At 45.9% G+C, this 24,524-nt stretch overlaps 1 protein-coding gene across 1 annotated transcript; it reads left to right on the forward strand.

Annotated features, from left to right (window-relative positions):
• The first annotated feature begins 414 nt into the window (after positions 1-414).
• LOC103124404 (sodium-dependent phosphate transport protein 2B-like) lies at positions 415-23,725 on the forward strand. Its single transcript, XM_060188633.1, has 13 exons — positions 415-861; positions 10,444-10,552; positions 10,642-10,779; positions 12,067-12,195; positions 13,092-13,235; positions 15,026-15,137; positions 17,684-17,879; positions 18,432-18,527; positions 19,205-19,325; positions 19,707-19,874; positions 20,033-20,149; positions 20,233-20,357; positions 22,891-23,725. The coding sequence occupies exons 1-13, from the start codon at positions 712-714 to the stop codon at positions 23,404-23,406; spliced, it is 2,121 nt and encodes a 706-aa protein (XP_060044616.1). The 5' UTR covers positions 415-711; the 3' UTR covers positions 23,407-23,725.
• Positions 23,726-24,524: the final 799 nt, after the last annotated feature.

The following is a 24,524-nucleotide window of genomic DNA, read 5'->3' on the forward strand; positions in this document are numbered from 1 at the left end:
TCTGGGCACCTTTGTCAAAGATTAGATGTCCATAGGTGTGGGGGCTTTCTTCTGGGCTCTCAATTCTATTCCACTGGTCAGTATGTCTATTCATGTTCCAGTACCAAGCAGTTTTGATGACAATGGCCCTGTAATACAATTTGAGATCTGGGAGTGTGAAACCTCTGGTTCTGTTCTTTTTCCTCAAGATTATTTTGGCAATTCTAGGTCTTTTCTGGTTCCAGATAAACATTTGTAGCATTTGTTCTATTCTCCTAAAAAATGTGCTTGGGATCTTGATGGTGATAGCATTAAATTTGTAGATGGCTCTGGATAGCTTTCTTTCTTTTCTTTTCTTTTCTTTTTCTTTCTCCTCCTCCTCCTCCTCCTCCTCCTCCTCCTCCTCCTCCTCCTCCTCCTCCTTCTTCTTGTTCTTTTACCTCCAGGGTTATTGCTGGGGCTCGGTGCCTGCACCACGAATCCACTGCTCCTAGAGGCCATTTTCTCCCATTTTGTTGTCCTTGCTTTTTTTTTTTTTTTTAATAGTTGTTGTGGTTATTATTATTGTTGTTGGACAGCACAGAGAGAAATGGAGAGAGGAGGGGAAGACAGAGAGGAGGAGAGAAAGACACCTGCAGACCTGCTTCACCATTTGTGAAATGACCCTCCTACAGGTGGTGAGCCGACAGCTGGAACCAGGATCCTTGTACTGGTCCTTGCACTTCGCTCCATATGTGCTTATTCCACTGCACTACCCAGCCCCCGAGGACAGCTTTCTACATGAGCCGGGAAGGTGCCTGGAGCTCACCTGCCTGTCTTCCTTTGGCATCTCCAACTTGCTCTGTTGAGTTGGACTCAACTGAGAGAACAGAAGGAAAGCAGGTGAAATAGCTCACTTGGACAGTGCTCTGCTTCTCCATATGCGTGACCCAGGTTTGAGCTTGGTCCCCACTACACTGGAGGAAACTTTGATGCTGTGGTCTCCTTCACTCTCTTTTTCTCTGCTGAGAAAGAGAGAGAGGAAGAGAGAGAGAGAGAGAGAGAGAGCACAAAAGGGAGAGTTAAGCCCAGTTAAGTTTAGATACAGAAGTTGTTCCTTAATGTTTATTTCCAAAGTACTGCTCAGCTCTGGCTTATAGTAGTGTAAGGGATACATCCTGGTCACTTTGGAGCCTCAGGCATGACACTGAGTTGGGACTGGTGGGGTGGCTCAGTGGTAGAGCGCAGCCTTGCTAATTGAGACCTTAGTGTTTGTTTTTTTTTTTCTCTCTCTCTGATCAAATATATTCTTATTAAGTGCTGAATTGTTATATTCAGGGAGGAAGCTGGACCTCATATGCAGGAAGAAAGCATCTCCTTGGAGGTCTAGTGATGATTTCTAGGGGACATGAAGCAGTGGTGGGCAGGACCCCCCAAGTGAGAAGGGGTGTACACATGAGGCGTTGGGAGAACGGTCCAGGGGATGGCAGGCACAAAGGCCCTGGGGTGGGAATGGGTGTTGGGGGTAGACAACTGGTCAGGACAGACGATGTTCCTTCTTTCTCTGCATTGGACCCCTGGCCACCACCCAGGCTCTTTGACCCAGAGTGATGTCTGATCCACACAGCCCACAGTAGGCCCATCTTAAGCTAGTCAGTGTCTTACACATGCATGGCTTCAGGGCAGAGGAGAACATAATGGTTCTGCAAATAACCAACAAACAAAAAACACCTTCCATGCCTCAAGTGTAGATAGCATAATGGTTCTGCAAAGAGACTCTTTTTTCGGCTTTTTTTTTTTTTTTTTTTTCCATTCTGATAGAATACAGAGAGCAGTGGCCTGGGTGGCGGTGCACCTGGTTGAGTGCACATGTAGCAATGGACAAGGACTCAGGTTCAAGCCTCCAGTCCCCACCTGCAGGGGGAAAGCTTTGCAAGTGGAAAAGCAGTGTTTCAGGTATCTCTCTGTCTCTCTCCCATATCTACTACCCCCTTCCCTCTCAATTTCTGGCTGTCTCTATCCAATAAATAAATAAAGATATTGAAAAATTTTTTTAAAAAATACAGAGAGCAAGAGTAACAGTGGCCTCAGCTAGCCCAGTGCTATGTAGTAAGAGTTTTCTGGTAACCCACAGTGGGTGCTCTCAAGTCTAGGCAGTAAAATATGCATTTAAATAGACTCATGCTTTTCCAGACATACCCTTGCTCTTTTGTATAGTGTTCTCTTCCTCACTCATATTTAATTTAATTAATTTATTTTATTTATTCATGAGAAAGATGGGGGAGAGGAGAAAAAAAAAAACGGACATCACTCTGGTACATGTGCTGCCGGGGATTGAACTCAGGACCTCATGGTTGAGAAGCCAATGCTTTATCCACTGTACCACCTAACGGACCATGTTCATATTTTGTTTTAATGAGAAAGATACGGAGGGAAAGATATAGAGAGAGGAGGTGGGAGGGAGGAGAGCATGAGCAGAGCACTGCTTCAGCTCTGGTGGTTCTGGGGATTGAACCTGGGACTTCAGAGCCTCAGGCAAAAATTTCTTTTTGTACAACCACTATGTTGTTTCCCCAACCCTCTCCTCCCCTCCCCTCCCCTCATCTCTTTACCAGAGCATGCCTGCTTTACAGTTACAGAGTTCTGTCCACTGCACCACCTCCAGGACCACTTTATTTTTTTAAAAAATTATTTATTCATGGGAAAGATAGGAGGAGAGAGAAAGAATCAGATAGCACTCTGGTACATGTGCTGCTGGGGATTGAACTCTGGACCTTCATTGCGCCACCTCCCGGACCACTCCAGGACCACTTTTACAGTTTTAATGACTGCTCATAGTTTGGAAACTACTTTGAGTCAGGCAGGTATCTCTGTCTCTAGGTTTCAGGCTGAGAGTTCTCAATTAAAAGCAAGCAGCGGGGGGTGGTTGAGTGCATATGTTACAATGCACAAGGACCCGGTTTAAAGCCCCCAGCCCCCACTTGTAGGGGGAAAGGTTTTGGAGTGGTGAAGCACTGCTGTAGTTTCTTGCCTCTGTCTGGCTCTATCTCCCTCTTCCTTCTCAATTTCTGGCTGTCTCTCTCTCTCTATATATTTTACCAGAGCACTGCTCAGTTCTGACTAATGGTGATATGGGGGACTGAAACTGGGACCTGAGAGTCTCAGGCATGAGAGTCTGTTTTGCATAATTATTATCTGCCCCACCCTTAAAAACATTTTTTTTTAAGCAGGGAACCTGGCCATCAGGGAGATTCATAGTTCATAGTTCAACCAGTAAAGCAAAGAGCTCTGCTTGAGGTTCCCGGTTGAATCTCCAGAAGCTGCTTCTCTTTCTCTCTCTCTCTCTCTCTCTCTCTCTCTCTCTCTCTCATTCTCTCATTCTCTCTCTCTCTTTTCTCTGCATCATAGGAGACACTTGCATGTAATAATTAACATACAATAGAAAGTAAGCAGCCTGATTCATATTCCTCCCTGAAAGGAGGAAAGAGCCCCAAGTCATTCCTGACAAGTGAGTGAGAAGGAACACCAGCAGCCTGCCATCCTCTCTCCCAGGGCCAGGAAAGGGACTGAAAGTTTTCTGCCCATGACGACAGAGACCCCAGACTTACCTTCACATTTAACTGAGTGAACTTTCCTGCCCAGAGTCAGACTACTCCTGCCTAGTCCTTTAACACCCTTCTCTAGACCCGTCCCCTGCCCCAACCCTAATTGTAGATCCAGATCCATCTCTCAAGGGTCAATGAAATAGCTGGCTGGAATTCAAAAGCACTGCTTTGCCAGACGCACGACCCAGGTTCAAGCCCAGCCTCCACTGTGCTGAAGGAAGCTTCGGTGCTGTGGTATCTATATGTCTATTAACCATCTGTTTACTTATAGAAAAAAAAAATTGCCTGCCAGAAGATTCAGACTTAGGTTGGGTCGGTTTAGAAATTTTGTACAAGTGGAATCAGGGTACAAATGCTCATATCTGGCTTCTTTAACTTGTTTGTTTTAAGTTCACCAGAACATATTTCAGTTTAGTCTTATGGTAGCATTGGAGACTGAACCTGGGATTTTTTCAAGCTTGGGCTTGAAAGTCTGTTTATATCCACCTCACTATCTCCCTGGCCCTTCTGACTTAATACTGCATTTGTGAGATGAGACTCATCCATTCAGGTCCATGTAACAATAAATACTTTGTCTTCTTTGCTGCACATTGTCTAATCACTATGGGCAACAGAACTGGGGGTTTCATAAAAAGAGTATCCTTTGATCAAATATACCCTGAATATAAACTGCACTCAGTAACCTTATAATCTTGTAATCTACTCTTAAATAACTAATAAAAATTACTTTAAAAAAATCAAACCCAAGGGGCCAGGCAGTAGAGCACGTGGTTAAGTGCAAATGTTACCATGCACCAGGACCCAAGTCAAAGTCCCCGGTCCCTACCTGCAGAAGGAAAGCTTCACAAGTGGTGAAGCACTACTGCACGTGTCTGTTTCTCTCTCCCTCTCTACCTCCTTCTCTCTGAATTTCTCTCTGTCCTATAAAATTAAATAAAGTTTTTTTTTTTTTTAAATAGAGGATCAGGTGGCAGCGCTGCGGGTTAAGGCAGGTGGCGCAAAGCGCAAGGACTGGCTCAAGGATCCCGGTTTGAGCCCCCAACTCCCCACCTGCAGGGGAGTCACTTCACAGGCGGTGAAGCAGGTCTGCAGGTGTCTGTCTTTCTCTCCCTCTCTCTGTCTTCCCCTCCTCTCTCTTTCTCTCTGTCCTATCCAACAACAACGACATCAATAATAACTACAACAATAAAAACAACAAGGGCAAAAAAAAAGGGAATAAATAAATAAATATAAAAAAAATAAACCCAGGAGATGGCACAAGGGATAAAATCTTGCAGTCTCAAGCATGGAGTTTTGAGTATAACCCCTGTCATCCATGAGCCAGAATGATGCTCTGCTTCTCTTCTCTGTCTCTCTCCTCTCGAACTGGCAAAAATACATAAATATTGAAACTTTTCATTTATTTGTCTGTAAAGGAGAAAGAACCAGACTGTACTCTGGCTCATGCTATGTTGGGATTAAGCTCTGTATCTCATGCTTAAGCATCCAATTCGTAATTCACCACACCACCTCCCAGGATGTGTGTCTGCATTTGAGGACTACACTTTGCACCATCTGGGTGGGGGAGATAGCATAATGATTACGCAAAGAAACTTTGTTTTATAAAGCCTGAGGCTTTAAAATTCCAGGTTCAATCCCCTGCACCACCATAAGCCAGAGCTCAGCAGTACTATGGTAAAAATGATAGATAGATAGGAAGGAAGGAAGGAAGGAAGGAAGGAAGGAAGGAAGGAAGGAAGGAAGGAAGGAAGAAAGAAAGAAAGAAAGGGCGATTCCCTTAACTTACAGTATTGTTGCCAGGGCAGGACCGGAGCAAATGAATTTGGGGGCCATATATGACCAGATGGTTAGACGTTCTCTACCTCCCACTACTGGATGCACCAAAATTGATACGTTAAAAATATAACCCAAAGCTGGACTTACAGTCATATCAGCCCTGATCTGAGTGAAATTCTCACACATTAAAAAACATTGAAGGTGACTGTTTTGCAGATCCTCTGATGGGGAATTGAGAAATTAAATCCATGTATCAGAATTCATATTGTAAACCATTAACCTCCTAAAACTTAAAAACTTGTTAAGATAAAAAATAAATTATATATACAAAGTCATCTGACTAAACTTGTGTTGCCTTTTCAATTTGAATATAAAAAGGGGAGAACTTGGGCACTGAGGCTTTTGAACTTTCAACCATGAGGTTCTAAGTTCAATCTTTGGTATCCCATGTGCCAAAGTTCACCCAACTCCACTAGGACCGGGAGAGAGGAGAGGAAAAAAGGAAGGATATTTGGATGCAGTCATAGGTTTATGTCTGACTTGGAAAGGAAGAGAAGATGGAACCTTAAAAAAACGTGCAAATATCTACAAGGATTAGACAGAGTTGTAGAAATCATAGTTCACCCATATCTACAATCTTAAGAAGGACCAGATGGTGGCGCACCTGGTTGAGCACACATGTTACAGTGCTCAAGGACCCAGGTTCAAGCCCCAGGTTCCCACCTGCAGGGGGGAAAGCTTCTCAAGTGGTGAAGCAGGGCTACAAGTGTCTCTCTGACTCTCTCCCACTCTATCACCCCTTCCCTCTCAATTTCTGACGGTCTCTATCCAGCAAATAAATAAAGATTTAAAAAATAGAGATAGAGACAGAGAGAGAGAGAGAGAGGGAGAAGAGCTGTAGCTGCCAATGGAGGGACTGGGGATTCAGAACTCTGGTGGTGAGAACAGTGTGGAGTTGTACCCTTGTTATCTTGTAATCAGTAGTAAATCACTAATAAAAATCATTTAAAAATACGTAAGTGAATACAGGTCCATGAAAGATGATGAATGACATAGTGGGGGTTGTATTGTTAAATGGGAATCTGGGGAATGTTATGCATGTACAAACTATTGTATTTACTGTTGAATGTAAAACATTAATTCCCCAATAAAGAAATAAATTATTTAAAAAAAATACATAAGTTCATTTCCTTTTCACCTTTTGTTTTGTTTTAAAGAGAGAACTTTTTTAAATTTTCTTTTTCTTTGTTTATCAGAGCACAGCTCAACTCTGAATATGGTGGTACTTAAGACTGAATTTGGGATGTTGTAGCCTCAGACTTGAAAGCCTTTTTGTGTACTAATATTCTACATTCCTTGTCTATAATTTTTCAAAAATATTTATTTGTTTATTTACTGTCACGGATAGAAAGCAAATCAGACCCTCCCTCTGTCACATGTTATACTGGGATCTAACTTGGGACTTCATGCTCAAGGGCCCGACAAAAGCCACTGCACCACCTGGCAGGCCAACTATTTGCAATTTAAAAAATAAATTCTTTTAAGTCTTATTATTGAGAAAATGCTGCTATGACAGTGTGGTACATTTCCCCTTATTTCTTTGATAGAGAATAGCTTTGTGCTGTTTGCTTGGACTGATAATGCAGATTAAATAGATTTGATTGTATCATGTATCTGGTCATTCCATTCATTATCTACAACCTTTGCTGTTAAATTCTGCAATATCGTATCTCTCTTACCTTTATTCCAAGGTAATTTATTTCCTATTTTTGGTTGTCTTGTGATTTTTATTTGTATGGGATTTTAAAAAAATTATTATCTTTATTTATTGGACAGAGACAGCCAGAAATCGAAAGGAAAGGGAGTAATAGAGAGGGAGAGAGAGACACCTGCAGCAATGCTTCACCACTTACAAAGCTTTCCCCTTGCAGGTGGGACCAGAGGCTCAAACCTGTGTCCTTGCCCATTGTAACATGTGTATTCAACCAGGTGCGCTACCATCCAACCCCTTAAAAAACTGGTCAAGGCAACAGGTCGTGTTGCACCTGGTTGAGTGCACGTTACAATGCAATGCGCAAAAACACAGATTTGATTCCCGGGTCCCCACCTGCAGGGGGAAAGCTTTGCAAGTGGTGAACCAGTGTTGAAGTGTTCCTCTGTCTCTAAGTCTATCACTCCCTTTCGTCTCGATTTCTGGCTGTCTCTATCCAATAAATAAATAAAGCTAATGGGAGTCGGGCAGTAGCACAGCAGGTTAAGCGCACGGTGGCGGTGGCGCAGAGCACAAGGATCCGTGTAAGGATCCCGGTTTGAGCCCCTGGCTCCCCACCTGCAGGGGAGTCGCTTCACAAGTGGTGAAGCAGGTCTGCAGGTGTCTGTCTTTCTCTCCCTGTCTCTATCTTCCCCTCCTCTCTCCATTTCTCTGTCCTACCCAACAACAACGACATCAATAACAACAATAACTACAGTAATAAAACAAGGGCAACACAAAGGTAATAAATATTTAAAAATAAATAAATAAAGCTAATTAAAAATAAATTAAAATGTTTAAACAATTTTCAACATTTTTTAATAAGACCTATCAATTATAATTATTCCAGAGAGCTGCTCAGCTCTGGCTTAGGGTGATATCAGATCTTGAACCGGGGACCTAAGGGCCTCAAGCATAAAAGTCTGTTGTATAAAAAGATTTGTACCACCCGCCTACTTTTTTATTTTTTTAAATTCTTTTCTGGGTGGCTCAGGTAAGTAGCATAATTGTTATGCAAAGAGACTCCAAAGGCTCTACTCCTGAGGCTCCAAAGTCCCAGGTTTAATACCCCTGCACCACCATAATTAGAGCTGATAAGTGAAAAAAATCACTCCACTTTTTTGCCCATCGGGTCCTGATCCGAGCGATCTAAAAGCAAGGGGCGTGGCGAGAGCATCTGGCTCCACCCACCTGTGGGAGGGTCCTCTCCCTTAAATATCTGGGTCCTGCTCTCCACTGGCACCTCGGTTCCTTAACTGCACTGGTGCCAAGCGCAGGCTATGGTGAGTACTCTCTCTCAGGCTAGGCTGTTACTTTTCTGCTTTCCCAGTCTTTTGACAGAGCTTCCATTTACATAGTCTTCCTAGACATAACCTCTGGGGTCTTGGCTGGCTCAGAGTTATGGGGAAAAATAAATAAATAACCCCACCCCAGTTTTATTCGTTATTTAACAGGCAGTTTTTCTGAACCGAGTTCAAGGTAGCTCATTTGTCTTTTAAGAGGCAGAGAACCCAAACCAGCGTTTTGCTCTCGCGGGAGTATTGTCTGGGATCAAATCTGGGTCTCACACAAACAGCTGTACACTGTCAGCTGGGCTTCTTCTATGATTTATTTTTGTGGCAAAGAGAGAGAGAAGGTATATTCCGAATTTCCACACCGTTGGTGCCTGCCACTTTCGATTCATCAATAGATTTGATTTCTGTGTTATCTCAGTTTGCTGGGGAGTTGGTTTTGTTGCTTCATTTACTTTCTGCCTTCATATATATATAAACCTATCCCCATCCCCCTCCCGTGGAGGCATGTTTGAAAACCTGTCTTCTGTTGGGTATTTAAGAAAAAACTGCCCCATTGAAGGACAATTGTAAATTGTGTCAAATTGCTAAGTGTTACAATTAGTTGGCTTGCAGCAGCCAGTAATGATCTCTTCTGTTTTTGTTTGTTTGTTTTAGATTTATTAAGGTGAAAGAAAGAGTGGGAGAGCCAGAGCACCACTCTGGCACATGCTAGGGACTGAACTTGGAACCTCATGCCTGAGAGTTCAGTGTGTCACCTCCCAGGCCTCACATTTCTGGTTTTCTTAGATTGGACCTGTGTATGAGTGAGATCATTTGGTATTCCTCCTCCCTCTGATCTATCTCACTTAATGCCATCCCTTCAAAATGCTTTTACTTTGCAAACTGGTGGTAAAAGACCTTCTTTTAAAAGGTCTAGATAGTTAAACCTAGATGCCAGTGGTTTAGAGACTCCTTCCAAAAACCCACCAAAAGTCAGATTTCTCCTTGAGAACAGTCTCCAGTGATGGTAGGATATCTGGTTTTTTTGCTGTTTGAACCAAAGCAGACCTTAAACAAAAGTAAAATAGCCCGAATTCTGTGGAATAAAGGAGATAGCGTTGTGATTTGGGACAGACATCTGACATCACTTTGAACAACCTTCAGTCACCCCTCCCCACGCCTGTCCACCCTGAGGCAGGTCCCAAGGGGAGCGGGGGTCAGGACCAGCCCACAAAGCAGTTCATTCCAGTGAATTAAAGAATGTGGAAAGATTATAAAAGTGTATTTATAAATTAGTCCTTTAGGCTGGGGAGACAACATAATAGTTATGCAAAAAGCCTTTCAGGCCTGAGGCACCAGGAGTCCCAGGTTCAGTTCCCAGCACCACCATCAGCTAGAGCTGAGCAGTGGTCTGGTCTCATTAAAAAAGAAAAAAGTTAACCCTTTCAGTCTCGGTAGCACTATGAAAAGTTAACGACAGGGTTTCTTTTTTAACACAACTACAAACTGTTATGGAGGTGTTTTGGCATAAGAACCCAACTTAAAGGCATATGATTAATAACTGGAAGACACTATTTGTGGGGCTGGTAGATAGCATAATTGTTATGCAAAGAGACTCTCATGCCTGAGGCTCTAAAGTTCAGGTTCAATCTCCTGCATCACCATAAGCCAAAGATGAGCAGTGCTCTGGTAAAAAAGAAAGAAAGAAAGAAAAAAAAAAAAGCACTATCTGTGTACTTTTTTCAAAAAGCTGCACGGGGGCCATTCATGAATATGAAATGCAGGCTAGTTTCTGTACAGATGCCTGGGTTGCACTGGAATCTGACGGGGGGGGGGGGTGGGGGGAAGGTGGGAACTGGTAAGAACTGAACTGGGGCAGGGTGGGGGGCCCGCAGGCTCCAAGGATCCCAGGGAGGCAGTTTCCAGAAAAGCCTGTATCTGTCACATCAGGAACAGGGGCCTCAGATACAGAGTCTTGGGGTCTCAACGTCCTGCTCAGCCCCACCTTGCGCTCTCGTTTCCAGGCCAGGACTCCAGGTGCCAGCAGCCTGATTTTATTATTTCCTCCCCTCCTCCACAGGCCATGGCTCCTTTGCCTGGGTTGGAAAACCTGCAGTTCGATAATCAAATGGAGAAGGCTGCTGACCGACAGGCCTCCACGCCTGAGAACAGGATGAAGGCTGACCACAGTGGGTGTCCTCGCTCTTTCCACCCAGATGCCCCCTGCCCAGACCCCAGAGACTCAGACATGATCCTCACCCATTGGCTCTTTTGACAGGTGACACCTGGGAGCCTGTGGTTAAGTTGGAACTGGAGGAGCCGCCCCACACCACGGTGGCAGTGTCAGAGGAGCCCACAGAGGTAGAAGACCCCTGGGACCTGCCCGAGCTTCAGGACACGGGGATCAAGTGGTCAGGTACACCTGAGGCTGGCTGGGGTGGGGGACAGTTCACAGGGCACAGTGTCTCCTCCTCTGTATCCCCACCCCGTGCATTGTTCTAATGCCTTTTGCACAAAAACCTGGCACCAGAGGATGGCGAGTCCCTGCTGAGGCACAATGTGGCGGGCAAGGTCTCTGTTCTGTCTTTCAATATTTAACCAGCTAGCCAGGCACTGGGGTTGTGACCAGGTCAGACACTGCTCTGGTCACTGGTGGGTGCTGGGAACCCAGCAGTAAACTCCAAGACCTCAAGCAGGAGAGCCCCTGAGGTGGGAGTGGGGGTCCCATGACCTAAACACTACCGGGCAGGAGTGGGGGTGAGGGGAGGAAGAGGCTCCATGTGAACAGAGCAGCAGGCAAGGGGGACACTTTTCAGAAAGGGAGAGGGTCCAGTTCTCCCCTGGTGGAAGCCGTGCTTGCTTCCTAGTCTAGAACTTTTCTAGAAAGTTCTCAGTTGGCATAGATAGCATAATGGTACTAATAATCTTTTTTTGGATAGAGAAAGAGAGAAACTGAGGTAGAGAGGGAGCTAGAGACAACTGCAGACCTGCTTCACTACTTGTGAAGCTTTCCCATTGCAGATGGGGACTGGGGGCTTGAACCTGGATCTTTGTGCACCGTAATGTGAGCGCTTAGCCAGGTGGGCCACCATCTGGCCCCAGAAATATACTTTTTTTTTTTTTTTAAACCAGAGCACTGTTCAGCTCTGGCTTATGGTGGTGCGGGGGATTGAACCTGTGACTTTTGGAACCTCAGGCATGAGAGTCTCTTTGCATAATCATTATGCTATCTGGAGGGTAGATAGCATAATGGTTATGCAAACGGACTCTCATGCCTGAGGCTCCAAAGTCTCTGGTTCAATCCCTTTCACTACCAGGGTTGAACAGTGCTCTCTGGTCAAATAAAAAATTATAAGTAAATAAATAAAAAAGAACTTTGTGCTGTTGTGAAGGTGTTGGAGGGCCATTGTCTGCCTTCTCCCCTGGCCCCTCCTCCACCAGTAGCACTTAGCAGGTGCACTGAACCAGAGTGACTGAACAGATTATGGGGCTCACTCCCCACTCCCCTGTCTGTGCCCTGACCACACTGACCCCACCTGGACCTTTAGAGCCAGCCCAGAGCAGGTGGACATCAGGTCACCTTACCGCTCTGCCCTGTGTAGCCATGACATACCCCTGCCTCTCACAGCCCCTTGGGGAGCCCTTTGCCTGGCTGCTTAGTACTGCAACCCCCAAACTCTTCATGTTTTTTCTCTTCCTCTAGAGAAAGACACCGAAGGAAAGATGCTCAGTATCCTTCAAAATGTGGGAAAAATCACTGCGATTCTGGGATTTCTCTACCTGTTCGTGTGTTCCTTGGATGTTCTCAGTAGTGCCTTCCAGTTGGTTGGAGGTAACAAGGGGGAAGTCTGAGGTCTGGGGTAGGTGGGCTTGTTGTGTCTCAGCATCTCACCAGCTCCATCCTCCAGGGGGCACATAGGACAGGAAGGCTTCTCAGATAACTTGTGAAAGTGGTGCTTTCTGTGACCCCCCGACCCCCAATTTTAGAAGAGAGTATAGGAGGTTCAGTTAAAGGTTGTGGTTCAGCTGGGGTGTCTGAGAGAGGAAGCCAGGAGAAGAACCAGGGTGCGGCACATAACTGAAAATAGATTCAGATGATGCTGGCATCCTACTGTCTTGTGGCTGTCTCAAGATTCCTTGAGTGTGACCTTAGAGGAGAGAGAGAGGGAGAGATCTGCAAGCTCTCTGGATGTCACTCTTGTCTCTGTGGTCTGAGGCAGCATCAGATGCAGTATTATGGTCTCAGAGCTCAGAGACAAGTCCGGAAATCATCTGCTTTATTCTTAGATAGCACAATCTTAGATGATGGGGGCTGAGAGTGGGGTGGAAAGGGTGGAATAAGAAACATGAGATCCATCCTGAAAAGGAGATCTTCTAAATCGGGAACATATCCCAGAGATGAGCCGGGGACCCTCAGGAGCCTACTGTTTACACTCCGGTCAAGTACAGAGTTGAGATCAAATTCATGATCAGAGAAGGCCCAAGAAGGGGTGGGGGGGCCTTGCTGACAGGGAGGGGTAAGAGAACATGCAGTCTGACAGGACTAGAGGAATAAAGGGTGAGAGGTGGGTGGGGACCTGGGTCAGAGAGGAGGGGACAGCATCAGGGCAGAGCTGGGGACAGTACTGCAGAATTTGGGAAAATTGGACACTCAGCTGACTTCAGCTGAGACAAGTATCTGGAGCACCCCTTGGCCCCCATCTGGTGATCCTGGGTTTTTTTTTGTAGGCAAGGTGGCTGGACAGTTCTTTAGTAACAACTCTGTTATGACCAACCCTGTGGCTGGGATGATGATTGGGGTGCTGGTGACCGTCCTGATTCAAAGTTCCAGCACCACTACCTCCATTGTCGTCAGCATGGTGGCCTCCTCACGTGAGTCTGGGCACGTTAGCACTCCCCCCACTTCCCCCCACTCCCCCTCCCAGGGCCAGATGCCACAGGCTTTGCTGTGATATGTTGCCTTTGACCATAGGTGACTTCTTTCTCAGCTCAGTTTGAAAGTAGACCCTCCAGTGCTAGAAGACTCATCCCTGAGTTCTCTGCAGTCACAAATCATATTCTATTTAGTGTTGATTGACTTTATGTTGAAATGTGACACTCGGGGCCCAAGAAGTGGCTCAGCGGGTAAATAGCCTGCATGCTATGAGTTTGAATCCTGACACTCTGGGTTTGCATCCTGGTGCCACAAAAGAGCAGAATGGGTAGGCCTAGGAGGTGGAACTGTGGGGACAGCATTTGATTTGTAAGCATGAGGTTCTGAGTTTTTTTTTTTAAATTCTTTTTTTTAATATTTATTTTCTTTTGTTGCCCTTGTTGTTTTATTGTTGTTGTTATTATTGATGTCATTGTTGTTGGATAGGACAGAGAGAAATGGAGAGAGGAGGGGAAGACAGAGAGGGGGAGAGAAAGACCTGCTTCACCGCCTGTCAAGTGACTCCCCTGCAGGTGGGGAGCCGTTGGGCTCAAAGCGGGATCCTTAGTCCGGTCCTTGTGCTTCGCGCCATGTGCACTTAACCCACTGCATTATCGCCTGACTCCCGAGGTCCTGAGTTTTGTTCCCTGGCATATTGCATGTGCTAGAGTGAATGTCTGGCTCTCTTTCATTAAGAAATAAAACAAATAGGGGGCTGATGGTGGCACACCTGCTTTAGCATACATGTTACAGTGCATAAGGACTCAGGTTCGAGACCCCAGTCCCCACCTGCAGGAAGAAAGCTTTACGCGTGGTGAAGCAGTGCTGCAGGTGTATCTCTGTCTCTCTCCCTCTCTGTCTCTCCTTCCCTCTTGATTTCTGGCTGTCTTTATCCAATCAATAAAGATAATTTAAAAAAATTAAAAAGAAATAAAACAAATAAATATTGTGTGTGAGTCACCACACCTACCCCTTTCCTCTGACTGCCATAGCCTTCAGAGTCTAAAAAGACCTTTTGGTTCTATATATAATATGTGCTTTTGTTTGTTTGTTTAAAAAAACAAAGCACTGCTCAGCTCAGGCTTATGATGGTGCTGGGGACTGAACCTAGGACCTGAGAAGCTCAGGCATGAAAGCCTTTGCATAACCATTATGCTGTTTCCCAAGGTCATTTATTTTAGTTATCTCTGAGTGGAGTCTTCTCAGTACTTACTTTGTGCTTACTTGACTTAGCACAGTCAGCTCCAGGCCCATCCAAGAAACTTAGAAAGACATTCTAAACTTGGGGTTTGCAGAAGGGCTTCAGAGCCTCTGAAATTATGTGCTGGGAAATTAGAGATTATATATGCTTATTCCCACAGTGAACAACCCTGACTTTCAGATTCATAGTAATAGACATGCAGACACCCAAAAAGTTAAGAACCACAACCCTGAGGCTGGGTGGTGGCGCACCTGGTTGAGCACATATGTTACAATGTGCAAGGACCCAAGTTCAAGCCCCAGGTCCCCACTTGCAAGGGAGTGGGGGGTGGGGAGCTTGACAAAGGTGATGCAGTACTGCACATGTCTTTTTCTCTCTATCTCTTCCCTCAACTTTTGGCCGTCTCTATCCAATAAAATAATAATAATAAAAAACAGTAGCCGTAGATTACTCACTTGAATGCAGTTTCAATCAGAATGAGGTAAGCTGCCCCCTTGCCCCCCCCCCACACACATACCTCTAGCCTGCTGCCTCATCTCCCCCCTCCAGTGCTCACGGTGCGGACCGCCATCCCCATCATCATGGGGGCCAACATCGGGACCTCAATCACCAACACCATCGTGGCGCTCATGCATTCCGGGGACAGGAAAGAGTTCAGAAGGTAAGAGCAGCCCTGCCATTGGCCCAGGAGGGTAAACGTGTCATTCCCAGAGCGCTCAGCAGGGGGCGCAGTGGAGCCCAGCTGCAGTTGGGCTCCCAGATTCAGTCGCCCATTAAACCTCATCTCCATCCTGCTTAGTGAGTTCTGAACAGGATCTGAGCTTTGTGTTCAAGGACACTTATACAGTTGAGGGCTTAGCGAGATGCCTGGCACATTGCTGGACCTCCTTAAAATGTAAGCCAAGCTCCGTGATTCTCACAAGGCTTGGTTCATCAATTAAGAGGGTTAGCACAATAGCTCACCAGGATGTCCTTTGCCATGCACAGGACCCCAGACAGCCCAGCCTCCCTCGGTACTGGAGGAAGCTTCAGTGCTGTGTTGATTTCCCTCTGTCTCCTTCCATCTGACAAAGACTAGAGCAGTGGAGCTGGAACGAAGAACTTAAAGGCCAAGTAGAATGGGGCTCCTGTCCCAGATTAACTGGAAGCACACACTCCTAAAGCTTCCATTTTGAGCCAGCACAAAGCCACTTCCTTCCTTCTTTCTTTCTTTCTTTCTTTCTTTCTTTCTTTCTTTCTTTCTTTCTTTTTTTTTTAGCAGAGCACTGCTCAGCTCTGGCTGATGGTGGTACAGGAAATTGAACCTGGGACTTTGGAGCCTCAGGCATGAAAGTCTCTTTGCATAACTATTATGCTATCTATCCCTGCCCTACTTATTCCTTTTTTTTTTTTAAATTTTTTAATTGGGTTAGTGGTTTACAGTCAACAGTAGTTGGTACATGTGTAACATTTCTCAGTGTTCTGCATAGCACTCTAACGCCCCACCCCGCTTACAAATAATCTTGAGCTGGGTGCCAATGAGAGGCAGAATGAACTGTCGTGGGTGTCAGGTGGGAAAACAGGCAGCTGGATATGGGCAAAGGGATCCGTGTTTCCCAATGGTCCGGCACATTGCTGGTCCTTTTTGATGTGCGAAGGACTCTGTCCGGAGTTTTATATAGTTTCCATAACAGTCAGTGTCCAGCTTGTCTGCCATGTTGCGTCAGAGGGTGCTCAACTGGCAGGAAGCATCCGCTCTCCTCCATTGGCGATTGGCAGACAGTGGGAGCCAATCATTTCCACTGAACCACAAGTGGCCTTTTAACCTTTTTGTTGTTGTTGTTGTTGTTGTTGTTCTTCCTTTTTTACCAGAGCACTGCTCAGTTCTGGCTTATGGTAGTTCAGGAGAATGAACCTGGGACTTCAGAGCCTCAGGCATGAGTCTCTTTGCATAGCCATTATGCTACCTACCCCAGACACACACACACACACACACACACACACACAGCCTTTTCGGTTCCATATGAAGTGTCCAAGAAGCTTCTCCCCTGTAGGTGGGGAGCAGGCATTTGAACCCAGGTCCTTGTGCATGGTTATGTGCACTCAACTGAATGTGCCACTGTCCAGCCCCTGATTAATTTTATAATTTAATTTATTTATTTATTCCCTTTTGTTGCCCTTGTTATTTTATTGTTGTAGTTATTCTTGTAGTCATTGTTGGATAGGACAGAGAGAAATGGAGAGGAGGAGAGGAAGACAGAGAGGGGGAGAGAAAGAGAGACACCTGCAGACCTGCTTCATCGCTTGTAAAGCAACTCCCCTGCAGGTCGGGAGCCGGGGGCTCGAACTGGGATCCTTGAGCTGGTCCTTGTGCTTTGCGCTGCCTGAGCTTAACCTGCTGTGCTACCGCCCGACTCCCTTTGTTTTTTAAAGGCTGTATTAATGAGAGAGGAATGAGGATTGAGGAATCATCATAGCAGCATGCCAGGCTTCAAATTTGGGACCTCATGTCTGAGAGTTCAGTGTACTAGCCACCGCACCACCGATTTTAAAGATTCATGTTATTAACTTCATGTGAGCTAGAGAGGAGCAAGAGCATCCCACTACTGCCATGTGATGCCAGGGATCCAAACCAGGATCCTCACGAGTGCGTCTCGTCCTGTGCTGGGCCTGCTGAGCCGTCTCACTGGCTGTGTGGTCTAGATCGTCTTCCTCTGAATTGGGTCTTCTTTTCACTGTTCTCATGGTGGTTCCTGGATAAACCCCAAGACATACAGTGCCATCCACACAAAAATGCCTGCTCATCAAATGTGACCTAGTTCACAATCTTGCCGGGGATATTTAAATAGCTTGTTTTAACTCACGTCTTTGTAATTGCTATCCCAAACACAGAGAGGCCTCCTCAAACATTTTGCCAAGTACAAAGGAAATATTTGTATCATTCTACTAAAGGAGAGCACAGCATGTACAAGCGTCTGAGGTCACCTCTCTGGGAAGAATTGGTTCGTGCCTTGGAATATTAGCTAAAGGGACAGATGAAAACTTATGCTTGGGGAAAAAAAAAAAAACTACATTGAGGGAGTTGCAGTCACTGAGAAAATGGTTTGGAGACTTGGGAGCACATACGAGGTGACGCCTCCAGCTGACACACTAAGGATCCCCTTGGACTGTTAATCCAGGGGCCCACTGACAGATGAGCTCACTTGCTCTGCTGATCCCCTCCCTCAGGGCCTTTGCGGGGGCCACCGTCCATGACTTCTTCAACTGGCTCTCTGTGCTGGTGCTCCTGCCCCTGGAGGCTGCCACCCACTACCTCGAGATCCTCACTGACCTCGTGGTCAACTCCTTCAACTTCCAGAATGGGGAGGATGCCCCGGCACTTCTGAAAGTCATCACAGACCCCTTCACAAAGCTCATTGTCCAGGTAACATGGCTTCCTTCCCAGAGGAGAGGAGTTATCCCTGCCCCTGCCCTCCTGCCCCACTGAGAGGGGAGATATAGAGAGGGCCAGGCTCTGCAGGCACTGCTCCTCGGCTTCCCCGACAAAACCCAGTGAGGCGTATTTCAGGAATAAGGGGTGGACTCATTGATTTTTGCTTCCTTGACTTTAGCATATGAGGCATCTTTATTGGAGTTGGGGTGGGGGATGGTTTTCCCTCCCTGAACAGTGATTCCCCTTGAAGTTGAGTTCCCAAGACTCAAAAGCTCTCTGATGACACGTGGGTAACTACTTGGCTTTCACCACTGACCTCAACCCCAGTGGAATCAACTGATAGGGCTGTCCACTGATGGGGTTGTCTCACTTCCCACCTCCAGGGCCTTCTTGTTGCCCCATTGGGGTCAGTCCACAGCAATATTAGTATAAGGGAGCTTTGTGGTTTTATCTTGGTCATAATATCAGTTCCTTTGTACCACCAACCCTACATGTGCCCATCCATGGCAAGTTCTGCTGACTCTCTTCTCTTACCTTCTTCAGCTGGATAAAAAAGTGGTGAAACAAGTGATCATGAATGATGAATCAGCCAAAAACAAGAGTCTGGTCAAGATTTGGTGCAAAACTCTCACCAAAGTGGTAAGTTGCTGAGAGTATTTCTGAACTGGTGAATGCTTAGGTCTATCTCAAACAAAACTTCACATTCAAAGCAGGCAAATGAAAGTGAAGAAAAAGACAACTTTGGGATTACTGAAGACCCCATACTGGCTCATGGGTTTCTTGAGAAACCAGCCCTTGAATGGGTAGGAACTAAGATATCGCCTTTTATCTATGTGTGATAGATAGTAGGAAAAGGGATGGGCAGGAGCCAGAGCATCACTCTGGTACAAGTCAAGCCAGATATTAAACTCAAGATCTCATGCTTGTGGGGCCAGGTGGTGGCCTACTTGGTTAAGCACTCACATCACAGTGCACGAGTACTGGGGTTTAAGCCCCTGGTTCCCACCTTTAGAGGAAAAGCTTCATGAGTGGTAAAGCAGGGCTACAGGTTTCTCTCTGTCTGTCTCCCTTTCTGTCTCCCTCTCCTCTTTCAATTTCTCTCTTGTCTCAGTCCAATTATTAAAAAGATCTCATGCTTGGTAGTTCAATGCTTTACCCACTATGCCACCATCCAGGGTCACAAAAACACACCATTAAGGACCCCCTGTGTTCATTCTGTGGTGTGTCTCCCTGCTCTATTCATTGATCTCCCAGTGCTCTCTTCAAAACTGGGTGCTGTGGACTAACATGCCTCATTTCCGATGTTTGCTATCCAGATTCCAATGAACGTCACTGTCCCCACACCAGAGAACTGCACCTCCCCATCCCTCTGCTGGACAGATGGTTTGAAAACATGGACCATCAATAATGTGACCCACAAGGAGAACCTGGAGAAATGTGAGTAGGACTTGGTAGAGCTTTGTCCACCTAGAGGCAGCCTGGAGTCAGCCATCTTGATGGAATCATGGAATGAGGGAAGGCAATGAGATTCTGAGCAAAGACCCTGTGCTGGTCTTGGGAGATAGATGCTATCACAGCAGAGGAAAGTAAGACTTTCCATGTGACAGGCACCAGTGTCTGTCCCCCTACTCCAACTGGGCAGAACTAGACCTGTGCTCCCCATTTTCTATGGTTCCAAACTGGTATCCTGGGCTATGCAGTAGCAGCCCTACAAAGCCCAAATTCCATTACTGTGAAACAGGAATAAACAAAATGTATAGCTTTTGGGGTATGGGATGCATAACTCCTCCTAAGAAGAGCTCTTCATGGTTCCCCCAGGTCAGCACATCTTTGTGAATTCCAACCTCCCAGACCTGGCTGTTGGATGCATCCTGCTGGCTCTGTCTTTGTTGATACTTTGTGTTAGCCTAATCATGATGGTCAAGTTCCTGAATTCCCTGATCAAGGGGAAGGTTGCTGTTGTCATCAAGAAGACCTTCAACACCGGTAGGTCCATTCACCTTTACTTGATTGCTCTAGGAGAGGGCATAATTGGAGACATGCTAGGATGGGTCTTAGTGGAATTCATCCTGGTCTTTATAGAACACACCATGTCCTTAGGATCAGCTTGTGCTGAGTGAATCTCTTTCCCTTCTCTCCCCCAGATTTCCCCTTCCCCTTTGCCTGGGTCACTGGCTACCTGGCCATCCTCGTGGGGGCAGTGATGACCTTCCTCGTGCAGAGCAGCTCTGTGTTCACATCTGCTGTGACCCCACTGATCGGTGAGTGGCTCCTGACTCTCTGGATGCCATTTTCCTCTCCTGTCAACTCCCAGGCAGATGCTAATGACTGTGACTTTCTCCAGGTATTGGTGTGATCTCCATCGAGAGGGTGTATCCACTCACTCTGGGCTCCAACATCGGCACCACCACCACTGCCATCTTGGCTGCCCTGGCTAGTCCTGGAGACACTATGAAGAGCTCCCTCCAGGTCAGCAAGTGCTGTGTGGGCAGGGATGCATGGGTGGGATTTATCTGTGGCCTTGACTTCTGTAATTTCAGATGATAGTCAAGCTTTTCTTTTTGTGTGAGGGGCAGGGAGACATAAAAGTACTATTCTTTTTTTTTTTTTTAAAGTTTATTATCTTCATTTATTTATTAGATAGATATAGCCAGAAATTGAGAGGGAAGGAGGAGACAGAGTGGGAGAGAGACAGAGAGACACCTGTAGCATTTGTCAAGCTTTCCTCCTGCAGGTGGGGACTAGGGGCTCAAATTTGGGTCCTTATGCACTGTGACATATGCTCTCAACCAGGTGTGCCACCAAGCAGCCCCAAAGTCCTCTTCTAGAGAGAGTGAGAGAGAGAGAGAAACTGAGAACAGTCTCTGTCAGTCAAAGTTCAGGTTGCCAGTATGCCGGGCTAGCTTCACAGCAGGAGACAGATGACCAGGGACACATGGCTGAGCGGAGAAGCAATATTTCTTTATTCACAAGTGAACGGTTCAAAAAACTAATCTTTTTTAAAAAATTTTTTTCTTTATTGGGGAATTAATGTTTTACATTCAACAGTAAATACAATAGTTTGTACATGCATAACATTCCCCAGTTTCCCATTTAATAAGACAACCCCCACTATGTCATTTATCATCCTTCATGAACCTGTATTCTCCCCACCCACCCACCCCAGAGTCTTTTACTTTGGTGCGATATGCCAATTCCATTTCAGGTTCTACTTGTGTTTTCGTTTCTTTTTTTTTTTTAATTTTTTTATTAATTTTATTTTTGAGAGAGATGTAGAGAGAGACACACAGAGAAACACCAGAGCACTAGTCAGCTCTGGCTTATGGTGGTGCAGGGGATTGAACCTGGGACTTAGGAGCCTCAGGTATGAGAGTCTGTTTGCATAACCATTATGCTGTCTCCCTTGCCCGTGTTTTCGTTTCTGAAAACTAATCTAATCTAATCACAACCCAATTCTGTCTTCCTCTCTCTCCTCCAGAGGAAGAGGCAGGAACCAAGCAAGTATGTAGGATAGGGGGCGGGGAGAAGGAAGAAGCACAAATTGGCAAGGACTAAACCAAAATCTTCCGGAGGCAGGGGGAGTGAGACCAAACCAATGTAACAGAATGACCATGTAAATAGACCACAACGTCAAGCAATGTAACAGAAGGGATCCCAGAAGCAGAACTAGAAGCACACCGACAACTCTCATCTCCTGCAGGTCTTTAAACATGGGTGGGGAAACATGATAGAGGTACAAAGAGTTTTCCAGGCAGTCTTTTCTAAGAATTTCTGGGAAATCTCTGGGAACCACAACTCTGAGCTCATCAGGAAACTAGCTGAACCGCTAAACCCAGGATTCCAGAAGAGATTCATAATTTGGAAATATTTATTTTGGATAGAGACAGATAAATTGAGAGGGAAGGGTGATAGAGAGAGAGAGAGAGAGAGAGAGAGATACCTGTAGCCCTGCTTCACCACTTCTGAAGCTTTCCTCCCCCTGAAGGTGGGGACTGAGGGCTTAAACCTGGGTCCTTGTTCACTGTAATGTGTCTACTTACCTATATGCACTCCCATTTGACCCCTGAAATTGGTCATTTAAAAAAAAAAGCATACAAATGATGCATAGCATTAAAGAAAATTTAGTATAACAGATTGCAAGCTAGAATTTCTTGAGTAGCCAAATTTTATGTTTGTAGGGCTTGGTCCTTGGCATATGAGCCATTTAGTTTCTCTTGGGTCATTTTTTCCCCCATTGAGATAGTGACACCATAGCAGAACCTGACCCACATGCCTGGCAGAGCACATGTAGCCAAAAAGATTTTAAACATTCACTTTGGGACTTGATGGCTTATATCTAGAACAGTTGTTGACACAGAAGTACTTAGCCAAACTATTAAAAAAAAAAAGCAAATAGAAGAGCGTAGTTTATTGAAATCAATAACCTTTCAGCATGTTACAGTCTAACACACTAAGAGTGAGCATGGATCTTATAAATTCAGTTCTGGCACGAGTGTTTCTGGCAGATGCACAGCTCACCAAGCGCACAGCTGCTAAACTGCAGCTCAACTGCTGGTGTTTCCTGGACTGAAGCTTCTCATCCTGTTCCACTCACCTGTGTATGTGTGTGTGTTTCTCTGGTTAATAGCGGGATACAAGACTGTAAGATTACAGAGTATAGTTCCAGAAATTACATGTCCCTATCCTCCCACCTGCCAGTAATAACCACCCTAGTCCTCCTCACACAGTCTTAGAAACAGACAGGTCGTTTGCTTCTTCGTTTGACTGTTTGCAAGTTCATCTCATTACTTATTTAACTCAGCACCATCATCTCCAGTTCCATCCATTTTTTTTTTCCCCACAAGACACAAATCCCATAACTTCTTGAGTTAGTTATCGGTTGATGGACATTTAGGCTGTTTCCACTCTTTGGTGACTGTGAATACTGCAGCTAAGAACAATAGGGTGTGTATGTCCCTTCGAATTAGTGTTTGATGTGCATATGTTTTGATGTGTGTTTCAGATCGCCCTGTGTCACCTTTCCTTCAACGTCACGGGGCTCTTGCTGTGGTATCCCATCCCCTTCACCCGCCTGCCCGTCTACCTGGCCAAAGGACTGGGCAACATTTCTGCTGATTATCGCTGGTTTGCAGTCGTCTATCTGGTTGTCTTCTTCTTCCTGATCCCCCTGGCTGTATTTGGCCTCTCGCTGGCCGGCTGGCCCGTGCTGACAGGTGTGGGGGTGCCTATTACTTTCATAATCCTGCTGGTCATGGCTATCCGGCTGCTGCAGGCCCACTACCCCAACATCCTGCCTGAGAAGCTGCAGAGCTGGGCCTTCCTGCCGCTGTGGCTGCGCTCGCTGGAGCCCTGGGACCGCGTGGTGACTCTGCTCCTGGGCAGCTGCAGGTGCTGCGCCAGGCAGAAGGGGGCGCAGGAGGATGCTGTCCACAGCACAACCGTAGAACTCAATAACCGCAGACGGATCTACCTGCACCAGAACAACAAGAACTCAGACGTTCTCTGCACTGCCCTGTAGGGGGCGCCCTGACGCAGCGGGCAGGCACCCTGGAGCCACATTCTCCAAGTTCCTTTGCAGGCCTTGCTGCCAGGGACTTGTGCTCCATCGGAAACAGACTTGATCTCAGTCCCAGCTCTCTCCCCAAGCTCAGTTCCCACTTCCTGGAGCTTTGATTTCAGCCCCTGTTCCCCCAGTCTCCCAGCTCAGGAAGTGGCAGAGCAGCCCCAAGAGAGAGAGAGAGACCCAGTCATCGGAACTGGGCTCAAGAGATGTCACACCCACCTCGCACCACACTGGGATGGACTGTTGCACCCGATTGCAGGGTGGGGAGTGGGTAGAGGTGGACTTTCGTATTTGGGAAATAAATGAACTTTTAATAATAACGTGGACACGTCAAGTGTAGACTCTAGGAGAGCCCTCACAAACCAATGTTGTCTATTTCCCATTCAAATGGGGTGGGGGGCGGAGTTTGGTCTTTGCCCTAATTTACTACTGTTTCAGAGGCTGTAGGAATTAAACAAGGTGCAAAGAAATGTCAACCGCAATAGAAACAAAGGCTTTGACAAACCAAAAAGGAAACGTGGGAAAAGAAGGCACCAGAATTACACCCACAATACTGCATTTACTGAAAAAAAGAGATATATATTTATACTGTTTTGTTTTAATGAGAAAGGCCAAAACACTGCTCAGCTCTGGCTTATGGTGGCGGTGAACCTGGGTCTTTGGAGCCTCAGGCATGCAAGTCTTCACATAAGCATTATGCCATCTCCTCCACCCCTGAAAATATTTCGAATACATAGGTAGTGAGTAACTTTTTCCTTTTTAAAATATATTTATTATTGAATAGAGGCAGAAAATGAGAGGGGAGGAGGAGATAGAGAGAGGGAGAGAGAGAGAGAGACCAGCAGACCTGCTTTACCACTTGTGAAACTTTCCCCTTGCAGATGGGGACCAGGGGCTTGAACCCGGGTCCTTGTGCTCTGTAATATGTGCACTTAACCAAGTGCACCACCATTGGGACCCTGCAAGTAACTTTTTTCTATACCAGCCTCAATTTTCAAGTTAGCAGCAAGCATTTCTCTTTTTTAAAAATTTTATATTTTTAAAATTATTTATAAAAAGAAAACACTGACAAA

Source organism: Erinaceus europaeus, chromosome 3, assembly GCF_950295315.1.
Source record: "Erinaceus europaeus chromosome 3, mEriEur2.1, whole genome shotgun sequence".
Taxonomy (NCBI): Eukaryota; Metazoa; Chordata; class Mammalia; order Eulipotyphla; family Erinaceidae; genus Erinaceus; species Erinaceus europaeus.

Coding starts and splice junctions, on each gene's coding strand:
- LOC103124404 (XM_060188633.1), top strand. CDS start 712: ATGTGCTTATTCCACTGCACTACCCAGCCCCCGAGGACAGCTTTCTAC. Junction 13,236..15,025: donor CAGCATGGTGGCCTCCTCAC/GTGAGTCTGGGC, acceptor TCCCCCCTCCAG/TGCTCACGGTGCGGACCGCC. Junction 18,528..19,204: donor GCAAAACTCTCACCAAAGTG/GTAAGTTGCTGA, acceptor TTTGCTATCCAG/ATTCCAATGAACGTCACTGT.